The sequence below is a fragment of the Pseudochaenichthys georgianus genome, chromosome 12 (assembly GCF_902827115.2).
Source record: "Pseudochaenichthys georgianus chromosome 12, fPseGeo1.2, whole genome shotgun sequence".
Lineage (NCBI taxonomy): Eukaryota > Metazoa > Chordata > Actinopteri > Perciformes > Channichthyidae > Pseudochaenichthys > Pseudochaenichthys georgianus.
Genome location: NC_047514.1, coordinates 7,767,680 through 7,787,870, shown reverse-complemented (window position 1 = coordinate 7,787,870; position 20,191 = coordinate 7,767,680). Strand labels below are relative to the sequence as shown.

The following is a 20,191-nucleotide window of genomic DNA, read 5'->3' as shown; positions in this document are numbered from 1 at the left end:
TGAATATATATATATATGTATTTTTTTTTGGTTTACATCATAGCTGAGCTGACACATCATTAATGGACAGCAGAGCGATGAAGGTCTGGAAAAACAAACAGTGTAGCAATGAGCGACTTAACAAAAGACAAACAATGACACGCATGCAACAACGTGCCGGCTCTCTTGTCACCATAGATACCTTTCACGGGGAAAGTAAAACGAGGAAATTAAACCAATGAATTACAAAGAGGAAATGAACAGCAGCTGTTTAACAAGATACTCGCATAGCGTGAAAACAAAGACACCTTTCCCGGAGCTCAAAGCACCAGGTAGGAACTAGGCTGGGGACCGTTCACATTAATACAAAAAGATTCTTTTTTTGGAATGTGCCTTTATTTACATCAATGAATGATACTGATTATATAATAATATGGGATATTATGAACATATTTCTGATATTCCATTCCATTTTATTTATAACTTTTTATTTTACATTTAATTATTTGTTTTAACATTTGTATTGCACCATTACTTATTGTTTATATGTGTATTTAAATATATTTATTCAATAATATTTTATATCATTTTAAAAAGGGAGCAACTGGCCAAACCAGTAGTTTGTATTGAAGTGCTTGATGTCAGTGCAGAAGTTGCTTTCTTTACCATGAAAGTCATATTTATTGCAGTTGGTGAATTATTAAATTGTGTCTTTGTTTGATATAACTTACAACATGAAATCCTGTTCCCAGCAGGGCTGGTCCCCCCGCACCGTGATCGTCGTGCTCTTGACATTCTGCACCTTCAGCGTCACGTAGGTGTTGAACTTGTCTGAAAACAAAAGGAAAAGAGAGATTATGTTTAAATTATAGCGAGGCATGTAATGTCCTTTGGAAAAGGAGACAATCGGAAGCAATGTTGAGCCCTTTCTAGACTATAAGCAATAAAGTTTGATGGTCATTTACGGAGTTCATACAATTGAAATAATAATAAATAATTGTCCCCTTGTTACGACATCTCTCTCTCTTTCTTACCCTTCCCTTTTTATTTCACTGAAAACACAATAAATCCAATTTCAAAATATAGTGAGGTACACTTACTGACTTGTGTATTATTATAAGATAAAATGAGATGAAAAAGCTCTACAGATGATTGGTACAGTAATATTTATCAGACAAAACCGGGCCAAAATTCATAATTAAAAAAATCGTCAACAGTCATAAGATGATACAATATAAAGACATATATTTAAGTCGAAACAAACCAAAAGGAGACCTACGCACTTTCAAGTAATACTACATTAATATTCACCGGGGCGGGCTTTGTGTGGTAGACATCAGGAGATCCAGTGAGAGTGAAAGCAGATAAGCCCCCCCCCCCCCCCCCCAACTAAGTCAAGCCAAGCCAGGCCAGGCCAGCACACTGACTCTTAATCTCCATGCAGAGCCAACCTCATGCAGCATGCAAAGTCTTTACTGCACAGTGAATACCATCTTCTTTTGAAACAACTCCATATCATTGCACTCTTAATATGGAGTGTGTCATAGAGGAACAAGGTCCGCTGTTACCCATGACCTGTTTCTGCTGCGGAAAGGTCTCCGTCAGCCCTGATAGCATCAAGACTAACATTGAAAATCAGTTCAGTCAAAGGTGAAGGCAGTCTTAACAAAGAAAGGTACAATAGAATGGCGGATTGCAGGGTGTTGTAGTTATTAATTAGTTATTGATTAATTAGTTAAAAATCACAGAAAATTAAAATGGTGTAGCCTTAACATTTGGAGATTTTGGACCAAAATGTTATATATCAGAATATAAATAAACAATAATTGTTAAATGGATTTCCCTTTACATATAAAGGTCAGCATCTACACACATTCAAACACTGTTGGCCACAGCATCGGGAGCAACTTGGGGTTAAGCATCTGCCCAAGGACACTGACAGCAGAGGCTGGAGATTGAACCACCGACCACCCGACTGTTGGACGACCCTCCTGGGCCACAGCAACTTTAATCTAAAAAATATCGATAAATCAATCAATGATGAAAAAAAGTGTTGTTTGCGGCCCTAGCTGGGACTGTTTGCTTTTTTAACGTGGAGTCAAGTGCTTGTCCGCGAGTGTGTGGACGATTTTCACACCCAGTGATCTCCATCAGCCTCCATCATGGCGGTCAACAGAGCCACAACACCCATCCGTCTGCACCAGCTGTCAGCGCAGGGGGATGAGGGAGAAGCGGAGGGCGGATTAGACGGCGCGTGACGCAGCCATCCCACTTTTCATTTCCCGCTGCAGGGAGAGGGAGCATCAACACGTGCAGGCTGATGTGCCCTGTTTCACTCTGGTGGTTGCCAGCCCTGCACCAGGGGGGGGGGGTCTTCCCTGAGACTCACACTATATAAATAAATAAATACGACCCCCTACCTGGGCACTCAAGCAGCTGGAAGAACGACTTACACTGAGACCCCGTCCACACGGAGACGAAACGGGTGTTATCCGCTATAGTTCTTTATCGTATGGAAGGTTCGTCCACACGAGGCCGTAACGGAGCCGCGGAAACGGATCCCTCAAACGATAACGCATCCCAAAGTGGGAAGGTCTCGTAATGTAACGCTTGCGGCACCGTGTACGCCCTAAACGATCATAACCCCGCCTCTCCCCACCTCTCCTGCTCACCCCCGTGTCATTGGTGATGCGTTTCGCCAACAACAACAACAACAATGGCGGATCACAGGGTTGCGTTCGTGCTCCAGACGCTACTGACCATGATACAGATGTTAGTGCAACATCTACAGCTCCTCTACCACAACGATCAGCAACAAGTGGACATGGAGAACTACATGAACTACATGTTGCTAAATCCACCGCGGAGAATAAACAGAAGGGCAACCAGGCAACCATGGCAACCATACTCGGGGGTCTTATTGGCTGCTTTTGGTGTATTTTGTGGCGGAAGTACAGCGACACTTACCCGCCCGGCATATGAACTACAGGGTCTCCAGCGGGTCGAGCGGTCTCGTGTGGACGGACACGTTTCTTGAGATGATTCCGTGTGGACGCAAGACTTTTTAGATATCGACCTCGTTTTTTTTCATTTTCGCCTCCGTGTGGACGGGGCCTGAAACTCTGATCTTGGGCTTTGGTTCATATTGTATCACACTTCATACTAAATGATTACAATTTTGTAAACGTTAAGATTTGATAATTCTAACTATGGAACTGATGAAATAACCAGATAGGTCATCCGTTTTGGCCTTATCCATTAAAAAGGCCCCAATAGTATCCCTGTAGTGTGTTATATAGGTTTGTGTGGAAATAAATGGTCTACAAAGGCTAAAATCCACTCCAAAAAGTTCCCAACAGACAGAGTTTCTCTCACACTCCCCCCTACCCTGCCTGAAACGCCTCCATTGGACTCCTTTGTTCACTTCTGCGACATATGGATATCAATGCAACACCTGCGTTTGTATTGGATAGCGCTCCAACACATTGCACTTAATAAGGGCAGGGACATCTCTAAGGTTGATCAATCACAACAGAGCTGGCCAGCTAACCAATCAGAGCAGACTGGGCTCTGGTTTCAGACAGAGGGTGAAAAGAGGTGCTGCAGCACAGGCAGTATGAGAAAAATAAAGAGCTTTTTGAACATTGAAGGATGTAAATCTGTCACAGAAGAGGCACAACATACTAATATGAACCAGAAAAAGAGCATAATAGGGGCCTCTTTAGGGTTAATACCTGATAGCTTTACAACACAGCCAAAAGTCACAATCATTCAAACACTGGAGGAGAGTTTTTTTCTCATTGGAAGCATTCACACACACTTTTTTGGAAGGCATGACAGTTTGTCCCCGTGCACATACAGAAAGCCAACACGACACACAACACACCACACCACACACACACACAGACACACACCACACACACACACCACACACACACACATCACACACACACACACACACACACACACACATCACATTACACACACACACACACACACACACACAACAACACACACACACACACACCACCACACACACAACACACACCACACACACACACACACACACACACACACACACACACACACACACACACACACACACACACACACACACACAACCCTTGGTCTGTGGGAAATAAAAGCAAGGCATCAGCTGTTCCTTTGACGACTGATTACCTGACCACTCTAAACAAAGATTTTCCTTGATACCCTGGCAACATTTGGAAACATTTACTTTACACAGCCCCTTCAACACAGTAGCCAGATAACTAAACCAAACTCAACTCTTGACACAATGTTACAATAAACATTTGACCCAGTTGGTTTCCTACTGCCACATATATAAAGATTAAATTTGGCCCTTAAAAAAAACCATGTTGTAAAAAAAAAACCCTGGAGACGTAATACCGTCTAAAAGCATTGTCCATCCGGCAAACAGCGTGTGTGAAAGAAGACAGACCTAATTATTGTCTTGGGTGGACAGTAGGACAAAACACAGGCATTATTACAAAGGGAGCCTGGGGGATACTCAAGCCTCTCCCCTAATTAGATAGTGCATGCCTTGTGTCACGTTTGGGCCGGCTACCATGAATAGAAGAGATGAGATAAGGGAAGAGGATGTATGGATTAGATAAGAGCCACTTAGCGGCTGTGGATCCTTTGCAGCAGGTGCTGTCCACAATATAGCTGATACAATCTGCACCGAAGGAGAAAGCAGCAATAACTGTCCGGGAAGACACCAAATATATGGCGGCACACTGAAGTCAATTGTATGGAAAAGTATCGGTTCCTGTCTCCGAAGTGGGCACGGCCAATTGTAATCGTATGTTATTTTGCTAACATTAGATATATTAATTGCTAAAAATATTTAGCATTGTGAATATTAGTTAGCTAGGGCTAACGTTTAACACTTTTCACAGCTTGACTAACTTTGTGCAAGGTCTTTGTTTTTTATTTATTAAGTAGTATTTTTTCACTTATTGGTGGTGGGTGTGTTCACTGGAGCTTGGGGAGTGAATTGTTCTGTTCACCGCTATTTCTATTGCAATTCCCATCACACTTTCACCACCCTCACTATCCCATTTAAGGTAGCTGCATTGAATTGCATTGTTGTGGAAGAATAAATGGTCAAACAAATGCAAGAAGTGGAGTGGATTTATTTAAGTGTATCTTCCCTTTTTTTTTTTTTACCTACAGCTGCCATACTTAGTCTCACATATTGAGACGGACAAGTCAAACAAATTGATCTCAAGCAAATTTATTTTCTCCTGATTTGTACTTCTCACAAATGGCATTTTGGAGTCAATGTGATTGACATTTATTTTTTATTTTGACATACTTTATTTATCCCCGTGGGGAAATTGTTTCTCTGCATTTGACCCATCCTAGTGTTAGGAGCAGTGTGCTGCCATTTTGAACGGCACCCGGGGAGCAGTGTGGGGAACGGTGCCTTGCTCAGGGGCACCTCGGTAGCACTTGGTCTTGCCGGGACTTGAACTGGTGACCTTCTAGTTGCCAAGCCAAGTCCCTATCGACTTCGCCATCACCGCCCCAAAACATTTACTGTCTTCTTTTTGAACCGTCTCTGGTAAAGCCGTGCCCATTCTGGATGTGTTGTAAACCAATATGAACTTCTTCTTGCTTTCAAATGTATTTTTTATTTAGAGTTCTAAAAAAGGGATTTTTTAAAAATAGTGGATTAATCATTTAAAGCAACTTTTCATGCGACAGAAATAGCAGAACATACTGTTTTACGGAAATGTCATTATGGAGATGTCCTGCCTTTCTCAGATGTATATTATATTGAAGTAAATATTGGGTTTTTGGACTAATCTACTGATTCAAAAAGACATCCGGTAGAGCCCTAATATTGTCCCTACCAGTTCCCTGACCAGGATCCACCACACCAACAGACATAGGAATGAATCATGCCTAACCCAACATGAGGTTAAAAGTTGGCATGGTATGAGTATCCTCATTGAGTGGAGAACTCATTCTGACATGTCAAAATGCATGACAGCACACACACGGTGTTTGCCCACACTCATTCTCTCAAACTGTGCAAACACACACATGCGAGTGTGTTGTAAAGAAGTGACGATGCAGGCTTTCTGTCCTGTCCCTGTTTTGAGACAGTCCTCTCTCTCCCTGTGCAGCGGGACCCCGAGCCCTCAGTCAAGCGTCTTCATCCATTATTGATTGATGAGGAGTTTTCCCAATAAATTAGTCAAGGAAACGCAGGCAGTTGGAAGGCTGACATTTCAAATTCATACCTCTCATCAATATTGCATGTAATAGAAGATTTATTTCAGGACTATTCTACTATTGTCGCGACCGCCTGATGAGAAGTTTCTCTGCCTTCGGTTCATAGAGTTATGGACCAAGCGAAGAGTACAAGATGAAGGTGAACTAGAGACGGTTCAAGTTTGGGGAATATGTGGTTTTTGGCATCTTATGGCAACAATAACCTTTAACATATTGGAATTCAAGTAGCATAAACTACTATTGGAGAGAACTATAAAAAAGGTGATGATAAAATATTGCGAATTGTCTACATCTGGGCAATGCTTCGCTAGAATTGTCCGACATTTTGATAAGTTCATCTTCCTCTTTCAGGTTGCTTTACCGAGTCAGCATGTTGTTGCTTACGCTGGAATAGCAACTTTTCTTGCAGTATATTCCTCCGTAGTATCAGGTTTTGACAGAGGGCCTTGCACGCGCATCTGCTTTTGAAAAACAGCCCATAGGAACTCTCTCCTTTTCTCTGAAATGGCCTGTGATTGGCCAGAGTCTCCCGTTACGATGTAGACTTTCTAAAGTCTGAAACCAGAGCTAACTGTAGATGCAGAATAATCCTTGTATAACTTTATGCCGAGAGGTTGTTATGACATTGTTGCCCATCAATGCCTAGAATTAGTCGCTTCACCCAGCTTTAAACTTCTTTTATTTTGGTAATGAAATTGAAAAGAGTGACAGACTATAAGTCCAGAAACAACTTGTTTTTAAAGGGTGCCAAAGAAAAAGCTTAAAATCTGTCTATCGGAAGGTGTGGCGAAGTGCAAACACACTTCCAGACCAGCCTTATGTAAACTTTAAGAGCTCTTCCAATTAGTGTTGCACGGTGTACCGATACTTGAAAGGTACCGCGATACCCTGCCGTTAAAGACAGTACGATTCCTCCGTTTCATTAGTATCGGTACTTTAAGAATGACGGGGAAAAGTACTCCGGTGAGAAAGCGCCGTTTTAATAAGAGCCGTGTGTGTTCCGCGCTCTGCTTCCACTCCCTGCAGCCGTGCCTGCAGTCCCTCCCCTCTCAAGCACGCTCTAAGTGCCTCCCCTCTCTCGTGCACTTGGCCACGCTCTAGCTGCCAGAGCATGTGAGAAAACGAGAAGCATGGCTGCAAGTGGGAGTGCAACTGACGCTGCGCCTCGGCTTGTTGACAAAAAAGACGCCAGAAGCGAAATTTGGAAGTATTTGAGCGATATCTCTGACAGTGAGGGCAAGCCTACGGACACCACGAGGCCTGTCTGTGAGACATGTTTTAGATCCCTGCAAACCTAGGGAGCCAACACATCAAACTTGGCTAAGCACCCGCCGACCGGCATCCAGAGCTGTTTAAAGAATTTAAAGACCGACAGGTTAGCGAATGTGATAGATAACATAATTACATCATGCTCAGCCCATGCCCTCAAATCTAAGTCAAACAAGTGTACTTTATTTTGTGACAAACGAACGTTTTCGTAGTTTGACGAGGCAATTAATGGCAATGATAACTGTCTAATATGGCTATCTTTTTAGCTAACTTACCAATGTGGCTAACATCTGCAATATACATTTTGTCAATAATTATTTATATTACTGTAATATTACATGTTAAAATATAAAAAAAATTATATTTTATAAAACAAAAAAGTTGTTTGAGATGATGCTTAATTTGATTTAATACGAATTCTTGTTTATTGTTCTCATTGTTTAACAGTTTGTGTTATGGTTATGGTTCTGGTGTGAAATAAAGCACAATAATTACATTTAAGACTGTTTCCCTTCTTTTATTTTTTTAATAATCGGAATCGCAATTCTTGACTTGGTATTGGTATCGAAACCAAAATGTTGGTATCGTGACAACACTACTTCCAATACATCACACGTCTCCCAATGCAGAACAAGTTACGGTTATCAGAAGCAGAAAGGGATAATAATGATAACCATATCATGTTAAGTCATTCATTCCTTGAGCCTGAGTAAACAGAGAAAGGCCATTACCTGACTGAGGCTAGATTAGGTGCATCTACGCAGTTGGATATATATATATGCAATTTATATATAGATATATTGTATTGCAGTTTAAGCAGATAAGTGTAATCTAAATGGAAAATGTGCCAAGAAAGTAGTACAATACCATAATGTCTTCATGATATCATATGAAAGTTAATATAGCTGCAACAGTTAGAAGATTTATCAATAAATTGGTAACATAATTACGGCCTATTTTGATATTAATGGATAGACAATTAAAGAAATTTAAAAATAGAGAATATGTTTTCAGCTTCTCAAATATTACGTTTTTCTGCTTTTCTCCATTTTAGTTCATATGAAACCGAATGTTTTTGGACTGACAAAACTTTAACAAATATGTTTTGTTATTAATTGACAATGAAAACACAATAACATAATCAGTTAAATTATAACATAATCTGCAGATTAGTGGAAAATAAGGGTTAGTAAGTTATATGTTATTGTTCGCTGCAGCCCTAGTCCATTCATCATGATGTGGAATTTTTGCATATACAAATATAAGCTACATTCTGCAATACACACGACACATTCACAACCCCAAGTATTTGAATATCCAAATTTGATTGCTATTTCTGCTGTTGGAACAACAACCATAGATAACACGTGTACATAGAAATGTAAGCATGCTGGTCCTTTATTATTTCCAAAACATTGCCTCTAATTTATACTACGCACTGCAAAAAGGCACAAACCATACAGTATTTAATTGTACATGCTGTGTTATCTTATTCCATCTCACATAATTGTACTTCCTTATTTCTTTTTTGCCTTATGTATAATGTAGTGTTGGGGTTTCATTGCCTACATGTTGTTGCTATTGTATTTGACGATATTTCCGCAGACTGGCTTCTCAATGCATATTTCTCTCTACTGTAGCATGGAGACAACAAATAAACAGTCTCACTCATTTACAGCGTGAACATAGCCTTGTTTTTCTAAATCTAATGCTGGACTGTACTCAACTTCATTGCCCTGTAGCAAAGAAGAAAACAACAACTGATGTTTACATTTCGCCTTACTGAGGAGGGAGGGGACAGAAAGAGAAGGCTGACAATCTAAAACCAATAACTCACTAAACCAATAAACAGTGCTGCCTCTGAGACCTCAGACTCAGACTTTTTATTATTTGGAAAGGGACACAGCGCACAAACGAAGAGGCCTGCTGTGTAATTAACTTTAACAATTATCCTCAGCAAACACAGGGTCAGGCGGGGACCTAGAATGAGAGTGAGTATCTAGCCAGAAACGTCATACGGCTTAGAGGAAGGCGTTGTGTTAAACACACCACAGATTTGCTTAGGTGGAGAGTGAGGGGATTTGGATTTAGCCACCAACAATCTAAGCTCACCTGTGCACGGTTTTGACATAGAAGGACAAAGGAGAACATAATGCAAAGTCAACCCGGGCCTCGCTAGAACTTGACTGATTGACCTACATGCGAAAATGGTTGCAAGTGGCATGCTTCTAAAAACGACAAAGCTAATTATCATTAAGTTAGGCGAGCCATGTAGGCGTCTGGCTTTATACAGTGCATTAGTTAGGGTTGGCTGTGTACATTTCCCAACAGCTCAACACTGGGTCAGCGAGTTGGAGGTCTTTAAGATACGCCTTTATTTTTAGATTCCCCTGGTGTCTCTATGTCTCCATTTCAATCACTGGGTTAGGTAGTCGGAGGTTGGAGGATCCATTGTTCAGTATTGATCCAATGAACTATGATTGAAATGTATTGATTTAAAGGGAAACACATCGATACATGTTATCTTTACGATGTGTGCCTTTATTTTGAAATGTCCATGGCACACCTGTGTCACTAGTTGGAGATTATAGGATCCATTGTCTGTATTGATTCAATAATGTATAATCTAAATCATTGATTCAAAGTAAAAAACATCCATACAGATCATCGTTAAAATACGCTTTTATTGTTTTAATTCCCTTGGCACGTCTGTGTCAGCGTTTCCATCTAAGTGCAACAAAAATATATTTGCACTTAAATTATAAGAATTAAGGCACTTTATAGTGAACAGGAGGCCTATTTTTATACGTTCATTTTAAATGAATCTTGTTTTTCATTTAAATGTCTGGAAGAAAGCCCAGCTATAAAAATATCAAATCAAAAGTTAGTTGTTCTCTTTAACAAATGGGCATAAAAAACTAATCGTATCGTGGTATACTTTGTAATATCAGCAAATATCTATATTTGTCCAGATTGATTATAATATTGTGATGAAACTTTGGATAAACATCCTTGGTAGACAATGTCATTGAACATACAGTATGTCTCAAAGCAACACTAACAATCCTGCATAGCCATAGAATATGCTCTGGTCTCCCGAAAAATGAGAAAATGATCTGCACATAAAAAAGCTTCCTTTCTCCAAAATCAAGAGAGGACTTAAGAGCTCCGACAGTGTTCATGTAAAACATTTGAAACATTTAGATCAGGGGTGTCCAAACTACGGCCCGGGGGCCAAATGCGGCCTGCGGACCATTTTGAATCGGCACTCAGCAAATTCAAAAAGTATAATGGAATATGGCCCACAAATGAAACGTGTGCTTATCTTACACAGTAGTATTTATGTGTTAATAAGCCCATTTTTAAAATACATTCAGTCAGCTAAAGTTGGAAACATTTTCTAACATATGTTAGTTGATAAGAAAAAAGCCCAATGACTTATTTACATAACAAGCTTGAAATACACCCTTCCTCTTTCTCCTTATTATAATCAATCTGAGGCTTCTGTTGTAAGGGATGAGCTGCCAACACTCACAAGCATCATTGACCTACATTTGATTGGTTTTGCTAACTTAGAACTGAACTTATGAGGCAATATACCTCTAGTGAGTGGCCCAGCCCTTCGTATATTTTTCTGTATGTGGCCCTCGGTGAAAAAAGTTTGGACACCCCTGATTTAGATGACAAATACAGTCCTGAAAAGTAGAAGAAGTTCCGATGTACTCACCTGGAGGTCCTTGGAGCTTGGCTTTTTTCACTGCAACACAAAACAAAGACAAGGTTTAGGCTCTTTGGAAAACAGATTTCAACCATTTTGAATTTCTTTAGTAGAACTTTAAGAGTTCAAGAACACTAGGACGCTGGGTACAATGTTAAACGTGGATTAAATAACAAGCCGGTAATGTATACATATATGGGGATGAGTAGTGTACAGTATCTCATGTTGTTGAAGCGTGACACATTCATTTATATGCAGAGAAACCGTGAGTCACAAAAACATCGAAGGCGATGTTGACGTCCGCAAAATGAGGAACACGTAACCTGCAGATTGATCAAAAATGGATGAGCCATTTGTTTTGGTGGGCAGCGTTACGTCAAAATGTAATTAAAAAACAAAAACATCCGAGAGATTTGTTGAATGTATACACACCATGCCTTTATGATCATTACTCATGTTATCATTTAACTTGCCTTACTTCCCTTTCCCCATTACAATATTCTTCCATAATAACTCATATTCATTAAAGAACAAATCTTAGTTCTTTTCCCTGATACATTTGTAGATAAATATCCAATCTTTGTTCATGCGTAAATGTCAAGTTTCTTCATGCGTCATGCCCAAAATAGGTTTGAGAAATTGATTTTCTTTAAAAAAGGATGCCTGATGCTTGCTTTAAGTAAAATATATTACATTATAAAAAACTATTTGGTAGTCACATTTTATCAGAGTTATTAAATAGGGCTGCACGATTTGGAAAAAACAACTTGCAATCACGATGAGATTCACCATATTGGATTGATTGATCATTTTCTTAATCAAAATTCTTATAGAAAGATATATAGACATGATTATAGTGTAATTAATTAAGAGGATCTTTGACAAACACAAGTCTGTGCAATACAATGGGATGGAAATATCAGCAGCTCCAAAGAACTTCATTGGTATATAACACATATTTAGCTCTTAAGATAAAATGGTGCTTCCTTTGATTTAAATATTGCACTTGTCCATATTGCGATTTCAAATACAATCGACTGATATTTATTGTGCATACTACTGAAAAAATACATTTTATTTGACCCTAACATACCAACTTTATAGGTCCCATGTCATGCTTTTCCGTTGTACCACATAGTCACTGATGTTCCGCTGTAACGGTGGTGGACTCATCAGAACAGAGTGGGCGAGCTGACCAATCAGAGCACAGTGGCCTCACAGGAGGGGGGGCAGGAGCTCCAACAAGCCGTGTAGGACAGACACACACACATACTATACAGAGATGCTGTATGAGAAACCAATGTGATTTTGGAAAATTGCACAATATAAATCTATTTTAGTATACCTCAACAATGGAATTATGATCAGCAGAAATGGCCATGACATGGGACCTTTAATATAATCAAGGAGCATAAGCCCAGACAGCTATATCATAAAACACGACAGCTGGTAAACAAAAACAGAACAAAAACAGTGGCAAACGAGCGCAAGGGCATTAAACATTACGGGTATTAAAATAACAATACACATGAAGTATGGGTTGAAAGCAGACTTTTCCGAATAACCTCAAAAAGTTATTAAAGGGAATTAAGTGGTTTATTTTTATCCGATCTTTAACCCCCTGATGTATGTATACAATAACGTTTATGGGATTGTGGAGCGATTTGGAGGGGATTAATTGTGATTGCTGTCGCAGAGAGATGTGTTCAGGCACATAAAGCTTTGCAGCCGGAGATGGCAGATGGACAGGGCGGGATGATGGGGGCACAAATGAAGCTTTCATATTTCCATGTAACATCGCCTGTATTCCCCGCATTACGTATTAAAACAATTACGCAGGAGAGACATATTTGTTTGTTTTACTTTCTGTCCAAAAACATCACTCCTACAAAAATGACTTTACAGCTAAAGAAATGTCCCTACAGTATAATGTTGTTTGACTCCAGAGCCCACCAAACTGTCATCCCTTCTATCTCCCCCTTTCTAATCTGTATCTCCAATAAAAAAAAGGTACTCTCTGGAGTCTGGACCAAAGAATACCTTAATTATTATTTATTTTTTACAAGAACAATGAGAACACATTATGGACACCCCGATAAGCCATTTGAAGCTTTAAAAAAACACTAAAAAGACACTAAACTGAAAGTATTTACTATATATATATATATATACACACACACACACACACACACATTTAGCTGATGCTTTTATCCAAGACACAAAAAGAAAGATGCAGATATACTTGCTTCAAATAAGCCAAACCACTGCGTGTTGGCGCATTTCTTTCAAATAAGCTTAACTCTTTAAGTGATCATTAGAAGAACAAAAGATTTGTTGAATTGAATGGCCAAACAAGCGAAACAGGTGGGTTTTCAGTCAGCGACGGAAGATATGTCGAATTAATGAGTGTTCATGTTTTATACAGAAACATGAACAAGCTAAATAGAAAAACACCAAATATCCTACAAACTAAATTAACCTAGGCATAACTATTCAAAATGGTCCTGAAATAGCCATTTAAATAGTCTCATTCGTTTAAAAAAGATAAGATATAATAAAAACTGACGAAAAACAAGGAAAACATAATGTTAAAAATGAAATACATTTCTGGGTGGAGTACTTGTTCAGAAGTCTGAGCACTTTTTAAACGGTGGGAAAAAGGAACTTTGTAATCACAACGGAGGAAAGAAACTAAATCTGAAGCGCTTCCTGTCTTGTGCATACCTCACTGTGAAGCGGAAAGGGAGCAGTGGAAATGTTCAGAGAGCAGTGTTTTGGTTTTTTTCTGGATTTCCACTAACTCTTTGTCACCGGGGAAAGTGAGCTGGCTCAGTGGCCTTTTGTTCCTCATTTGCATGATGTTATTTAGGGCTGTGTTAAAGGGCAATAAACCAGGTGACCATTATGGTGGAAACTGATGCTTATCATTTCCTGTCCTGGCACTGCATGGCTTTCTTTTTCCAGTACGCTGACTTTCTATTCAACATGCCTTAAACTTAATTCAAATATATTTAATAAGGCTAATGTTTCCGTCAGCATTTTTGTTCTGGGAAGATTTCAATGTCCGTGACACAATGTAATTGCGGTCACATATGATTTATTATTCGGTTTAAAAACCATTGATACAAAGGCTATAAAGAATGACTTAATCACTGCATGTAGATTTAAGTCCTGTCATAAATGTGTCCATACACACATACATTTTAGCATCCCAAAATCTTAATACAAATAATTTCTAATAAAATAGAATTTATAAACAAACCATGTAAGCCTGGCTCAAACCATGTTATGCCGATTTAAAACACATTTAAATATTCTGTTCTGCAGAGAAAATTAGGTATAAGTAAATGTAAACACCAGTGTAACAAACAATCCTAGGCAGTGAGTTACAAAATGTGCAATAAAAGGTTAATTCAACCAAATCTCTATATGTATTTGATTATATTTTTATTAAGACATCATCTTAAGGGAAAGCCATGTAGAAAAGCAGGACATTGGTTGATCCCCATGTCACTTCCTGCTCCTACTGTACAGGCAGTGGTGGACTGCCTCTTTGTGTTGGCTGTGATCAGGTGGGGCAAGAGAGGGAGAGAGAGGGAGGGAGCAACAGATGGCCAGGGGATTACCCACAATCCCTAAGCGCTCTCTGCCTCTTTCTCTCATAATTCCACGACTCTGCTGCATGCAACCACTCTGCAGTCCTAGTCCTGCACAGCATCCAGTCCTCATCCTTTAATACATTATTTTCTTGTGATAACTCCTCACCTACTCAGTCAGCGGCAGAGCTAAAGTCATATAAGCAGAATCAAAGCAAACAATGTTGACGCAGTTGTGATGATAGTATGTTCCGCATAGAGCGGTGCAGTGATGACGTATTGCTGTATTCTAATCAATAGGATTTTTCCACTGGATTTGGGAATTTTGCAGAAAATAAGATCTGTGGCAAACAAACATTTATGATACTTTGGTTTAGCAGGATAAACTCCACATATATTATAATAATTGATGCGTAAATGCCGTGAATCGCCAGATGTAAACAAACTACCGGACACTTAGCTATCGTCTTTTTTAAGACACGTAAAAGCTTCAGACGTTTAAGAGACGTATTTTGAGTCCCAGAATAACACTTTTAAAATGTCGTAAGCTTGTATTAACCCCACTTTTATTTCAGGCATCAAACAAAAAAACAGATACAAATTTATTTTGTATTTGTGCTAAAAAGCCAACTCCTTTCCGGGTTTAGTACTACACAGCCTTATGATCCATGACTTGAACTCTTTAATTACTTTAGAGTGTGTGCCAGGACACACAACTGCTACGTCACTGTTTTCAACGGATGAGCAAATCTAATTTCACTGTATGTCAACAGAAGAATCAGCAGCATACAAAAAGTGTAATGATGCACGAAACAAGCGCCACATCCTGTTCAGCCTGCAGTAAAACCGCAGGACGATGTACAGTAGGAAGCATGAAGCCAGTTTAGCAGCACCAAACAAGAATTGGCAAATATTGATGTAACCCAGATTGACCTGCCATTTATAAAATTGAATTGCTTAATTGACCCACATCCTCCACCGTAGTTTGGTCAAGCGCCACAATCCTTATCCTTATTATTATCCTAATTGTAATATGGACTAGTGCAATATCTAAATTGCATGGGGAACAATATTGTTCAAAGGCAAAGCATGGGTCGTTCTGGGTTAGGTGTTGTGTTGTTGCAAAGATGACCGTGCCTAGAAATCATATCCAACAGGCTTGAAGAGAAGATTGTGGTTCGATACCATTATGCAGAAATTATCAATAACTTGGGTTAATGTTAAAATAAGGTGGTTTTTTTTCAAATGATTCAACCCCACAGCTCTTCCAATGCCAATAATCACCTCCAGGATGTTTATTAAGGCGTTGCATGAAAGACTGGATGATGGTCAACTTGAATCAACACAGTCCTCTACGACTTCTCTTAAAGACTTGAGAACAACAGTTGCCGTAAAAGCTGCCATTCGATACCGTGTAAGAGTTTAGCCTTTTGTGAGGAAGGGTGGGGTCCGTAAGCCTTTTTAGAAATGTAACTGGAAACTATATTTACTCCACAGTATTTAAATACAAAAAATGTCAGTACATTTTCTTCTACAGTTGTGTTTTTATGTCTGCCCAAACGTAGGATTGTTGGGACCGTATGGTTTATACCTTGTTACAAAGCAACATATTGCATCCAAACAAAACAAACTCTTCTCCTAATTGAATTAGACCCACTCTGAAATCACTGAGTGAATGTTTATTTTAGTCAGTCTAGAAGGCTTTCTGCCAATTTCCATATCTATGTTATTTTGGTAGTACACATTCAAGCCCTTTTTAGTGCCTCGTAAAAGGAAAAATTAACAGTATTACTGCAGGTCTGCGCCAAAAAAAGCAGCCAAATAATACACTACAGTTGAACTCATATTGAGCCCTATTGAATTTTAATGACCTAAATATTCAGTGTATAATTGCTAACATTATTAATTTCTCCTTAAAGGTAGGGTAGGTAAGAATGGAGAAACCAGCTCGAGTGCGCTAGAATTTGAAAGTACACAACCGAAAAAAATCTGCCCCTTCCTTCAGATTTCCTTACAGAGCCCCTCCTCCAACACACACGAAGGCGCACATGACCAATCAGGGCACAAGATAAGTTTGTGCACAGATGGAATTGGACTTGCTTTTTACAGCGCCACGGCTTCCACAGATGAAATATTTGTATATATTTATTGTCAAAGCATTTCATTTATCCATTGCTATCGGGATGTTAAGAGCATTCCATGGAATATAACAAAAGGTGTTTCCGAGGTGAATTACCTACCCTACCTATAACAACCATAACAATGTATGGTGATAGATCTAACAATAGCCCCCTGCATTTACCATCAAATAAACGGTGAAACAATTCGGGGGTGAAAAAGTTACTCTGGGATTCTTTTTCAAATATCATCTGTAACATGTGGATTTACAGTCGATTGGAACGTGTTGAGTAATGGGAACACTCGCTACAGATTTGAATTAATCTCACTGCTACTAAAGTAATGTAAAGGGCACATCCAATCAGAGCATTTCAACTATATAAGTAGTATAGGGGTTCCCAATTTTCAGAGACAGGCGACCCCTGCCATCGGGGGGGAGGGTTCACTTTGGGTCTACCCTCCTACAATTCCAGACTTTCTAATGAGATTTTGAGACCCTTAATTCAAAAAAAGATCCGTTATTCATTTTGCAATTTTTTGAAAACATTATCCTCTTTTTTTTAAAGAATTGTAATTGTGGAAATAGAATTCTAAAATTTCGACTGCATTTTTTTCTTTCTTTATTTTATTACCCATGACCACATTTCTAGTGTCTAAACAAAAAGTCGTTCAAAAAAACTTTGATTTACGGACGAGGGAAGCCCTAAAATGCTGATTTATTTAAGACTGCACCACTCAGGTATTCTTACAATAAACCTAATGACGTGTGTGAGTGTGTAGATCTCAGATACTGTAGCATCATGGGAGCCATGCGCCCAGTCAGCCCTGCCCTAATACGCAGCAGGAGACCCCCCCCCCCACACACATGTCCACTTGTAAGGACAACCACTTATCTGTTGTGTAAAGACATCGCCATGGAGACGAAGCATCTCCACTCCCAATAAATAAACAACATTGTCAAGCTGTGCTATCGGGGGATGAGTCACAACGCCAGCTAATCACACAGCAACCTGCCCCAAGACCCTTTCCTCTGTTATCTATGGGCTGCATGAACTCCAAACAGCTTACCATAACAGTAATCGATAAATGGACGGTGGGCCCATTTGGTACGATAACTCTTCATTGGTGGAGCCATGGGGCTGAACTTTCTGTGCACACACAAAGATGCCTCTTTTTGACCTTTTCTCTGCGAGTAACATTTTTCTTTGCCAGCTTGGTGTATCGACGTCCGAATTCATCCTGAGGCTCATTGTTTCCAGGTTTTATATTTTAAAAAAGAACTTCCAACCGCAAGACCTGGCAGGTAAAAGACTATTTTGTCTTTTTTACATTTGCTCCTCTCACATCTATTATTCATATTTTTTTCTTTCTTGTTTTAACATCAGCTTTGAAAATCAGGCCACGCATGAAGAGGGCTGATGTGAGTTCGATCTTGGTAGAATTCTAAATAAGTTCATATAAATATCTAGGTTTCGTGCAGTTTTTTTTATAGTTGAGGCACCACACAAAGCGTGCACCTAAAGAAAGCACTCCCTTTAGCATAAAATGAAGTGATAAGGTTCAAAATGAACCCTGGAAAGAGAGCCAAATATTAAACTGTCAGACTTTGAAAAACGTATGAATATTTATGCCTAAAGCTGAGGGAAATTATTTGTGCTATCGTGTCAGCCTAGCCTTCCATAAAAACATTTTTGATTTCAAAAGTCTATTAACGGCCTTGATGAAGGCATTCTTAAAGAGGATTTGTTATGCTTTTTGGGGGGGGTTTTCCCTTTCCTGTAGTGTGTTATATACTATAAGTTTGAGTGCATGTAAATGGTCTGCAAAGGCTAAAATCCCAAAGTTCCCTCCAGAGGGAGTTTCTCCTTTTTGAACATTAAAGCATGGAAACATGTCAAAGTAAAAAGGCACGAGATACAATTACGGAACCTGAAAATAAGCACAATACAGTGTAGGTCCTCTTTTATCTAGCCTTTCTATCAATTGATTTCAAGCTCTAAAATAAACATCTATTATATTTGACTGGAATTTCCCCATTTGTGCAGAACATGGCAATCTTCCCGGGCAACTTGCCAGGATGCCACCGTTTTGGTGGATTCAAAATAAGTGGAAATGAGCTAATAACTCCTGATATGTTAGAAAAACACCACTGTTAACTTAACACAACTTCAAATGGGGAATTCCTGCTCTGTATGTTGTTGAAATTAGAGCTGTTTACTTGTGAGCATAATTGCTGGGCAGTGACGTCCATAACATTTGCATAAGCATTAAGGAAACTTAGGATCATGACAGATTGTGTAAATATGCATGATCGGAGATATCAGAAGGATATTTGCAAATAATTAGCTGCGTATGAGTCCTGACTTAATTTTCCAATCATTTCAGAACATTTGGGGAAATAATACTGACAGCCATTCACACATGCCAGGTACAAAATGTATAAAAAGAAATGCTTAAAGCCACGAGTTGGAACTTTCAACACCCAAATAACAATAATGAGACAAACAGAATCAGACAGGGGATTACCTACAAAGCCTCCATCTGCAAAACAAACATTTGATTTCTAGAAGTGTACTGAGAAGTTCAGGGAGTGTGCTATTTATTCCCTACACAATGTTACACCTGCAGTTCATACTTGCAGTAATAATTGAGTAAAAGCAAGAGGACTGCAACTCTAAAAGGTGTCGGCAGGATGTACGGATGATTGCCTCGAGCCTAATGTTATTTCAAGTGACAGGATACAAAACAACTACACGGAGGAATATACTCCCTAATTTGAGTATTTAAAAAAAAATCTCAAACCCTAGGATAATTTAAAAAACGTTTCTGCTTGGAGCACACGTATTCCAAGTCCTCAGACCAACTACATAAAAGTTCACTTTTTTACCCAATTGCTCAATGACATCCCAAACATAATTTCTATAAAAAGTACGACACCTGACCTGAGGCAGATGATGGGACTGAAAAGTACACTGTTATAATTTATTTGATAATGGGGCATAGTGTTATTCATTTTAAAAGTTATGTTGTCAATGACCTGAAAAACAGTGTTTTTATCTAAAAATGGTGAGAAGATTTCAATGCATTTGAATTTTTCAATTCAGTACATCCTGTCGACATGTATCCCTGAGAACAACTGGACAGATGAGTGTTGGCCTAACTTCTTGCACCTACAAACAAATATTCTGCGATAAACAATGAATACAAATATCTCTATTTGATTGTCATCTTGGGGAGTGGTAAA

General features: G+C 39.2%; 1 protein-coding gene across 3 annotated transcripts in view; it reads right to left on the bottom strand.

Annotated features, from left to right (window-relative positions):
* LOC117455825 (protein unc-13 homolog B-like) overlaps positions 1-20,191 on the bottom strand; it is a 76,262-nt gene that overhangs the window by 54,741 nt on the left and 1,330 nt on the right. For all 3 annotated transcript variants that reach the window (XM_071204968.1, XM_034095412.1, XM_034095411.1), the window contains exons 2-3: positions 11,243-11,272; positions 711-810 (exon numbers count right to left, since the gene is read on the bottom strand). In XM_071204968.1, coding sequence (XP_071061069.1) covers positions 711-810; positions 11,243-11,272 — 130 coding nt within the window. The remainder of the gene's footprint in view (positions 1-710; positions 811-11,242; positions 11,273-20,191) is intronic.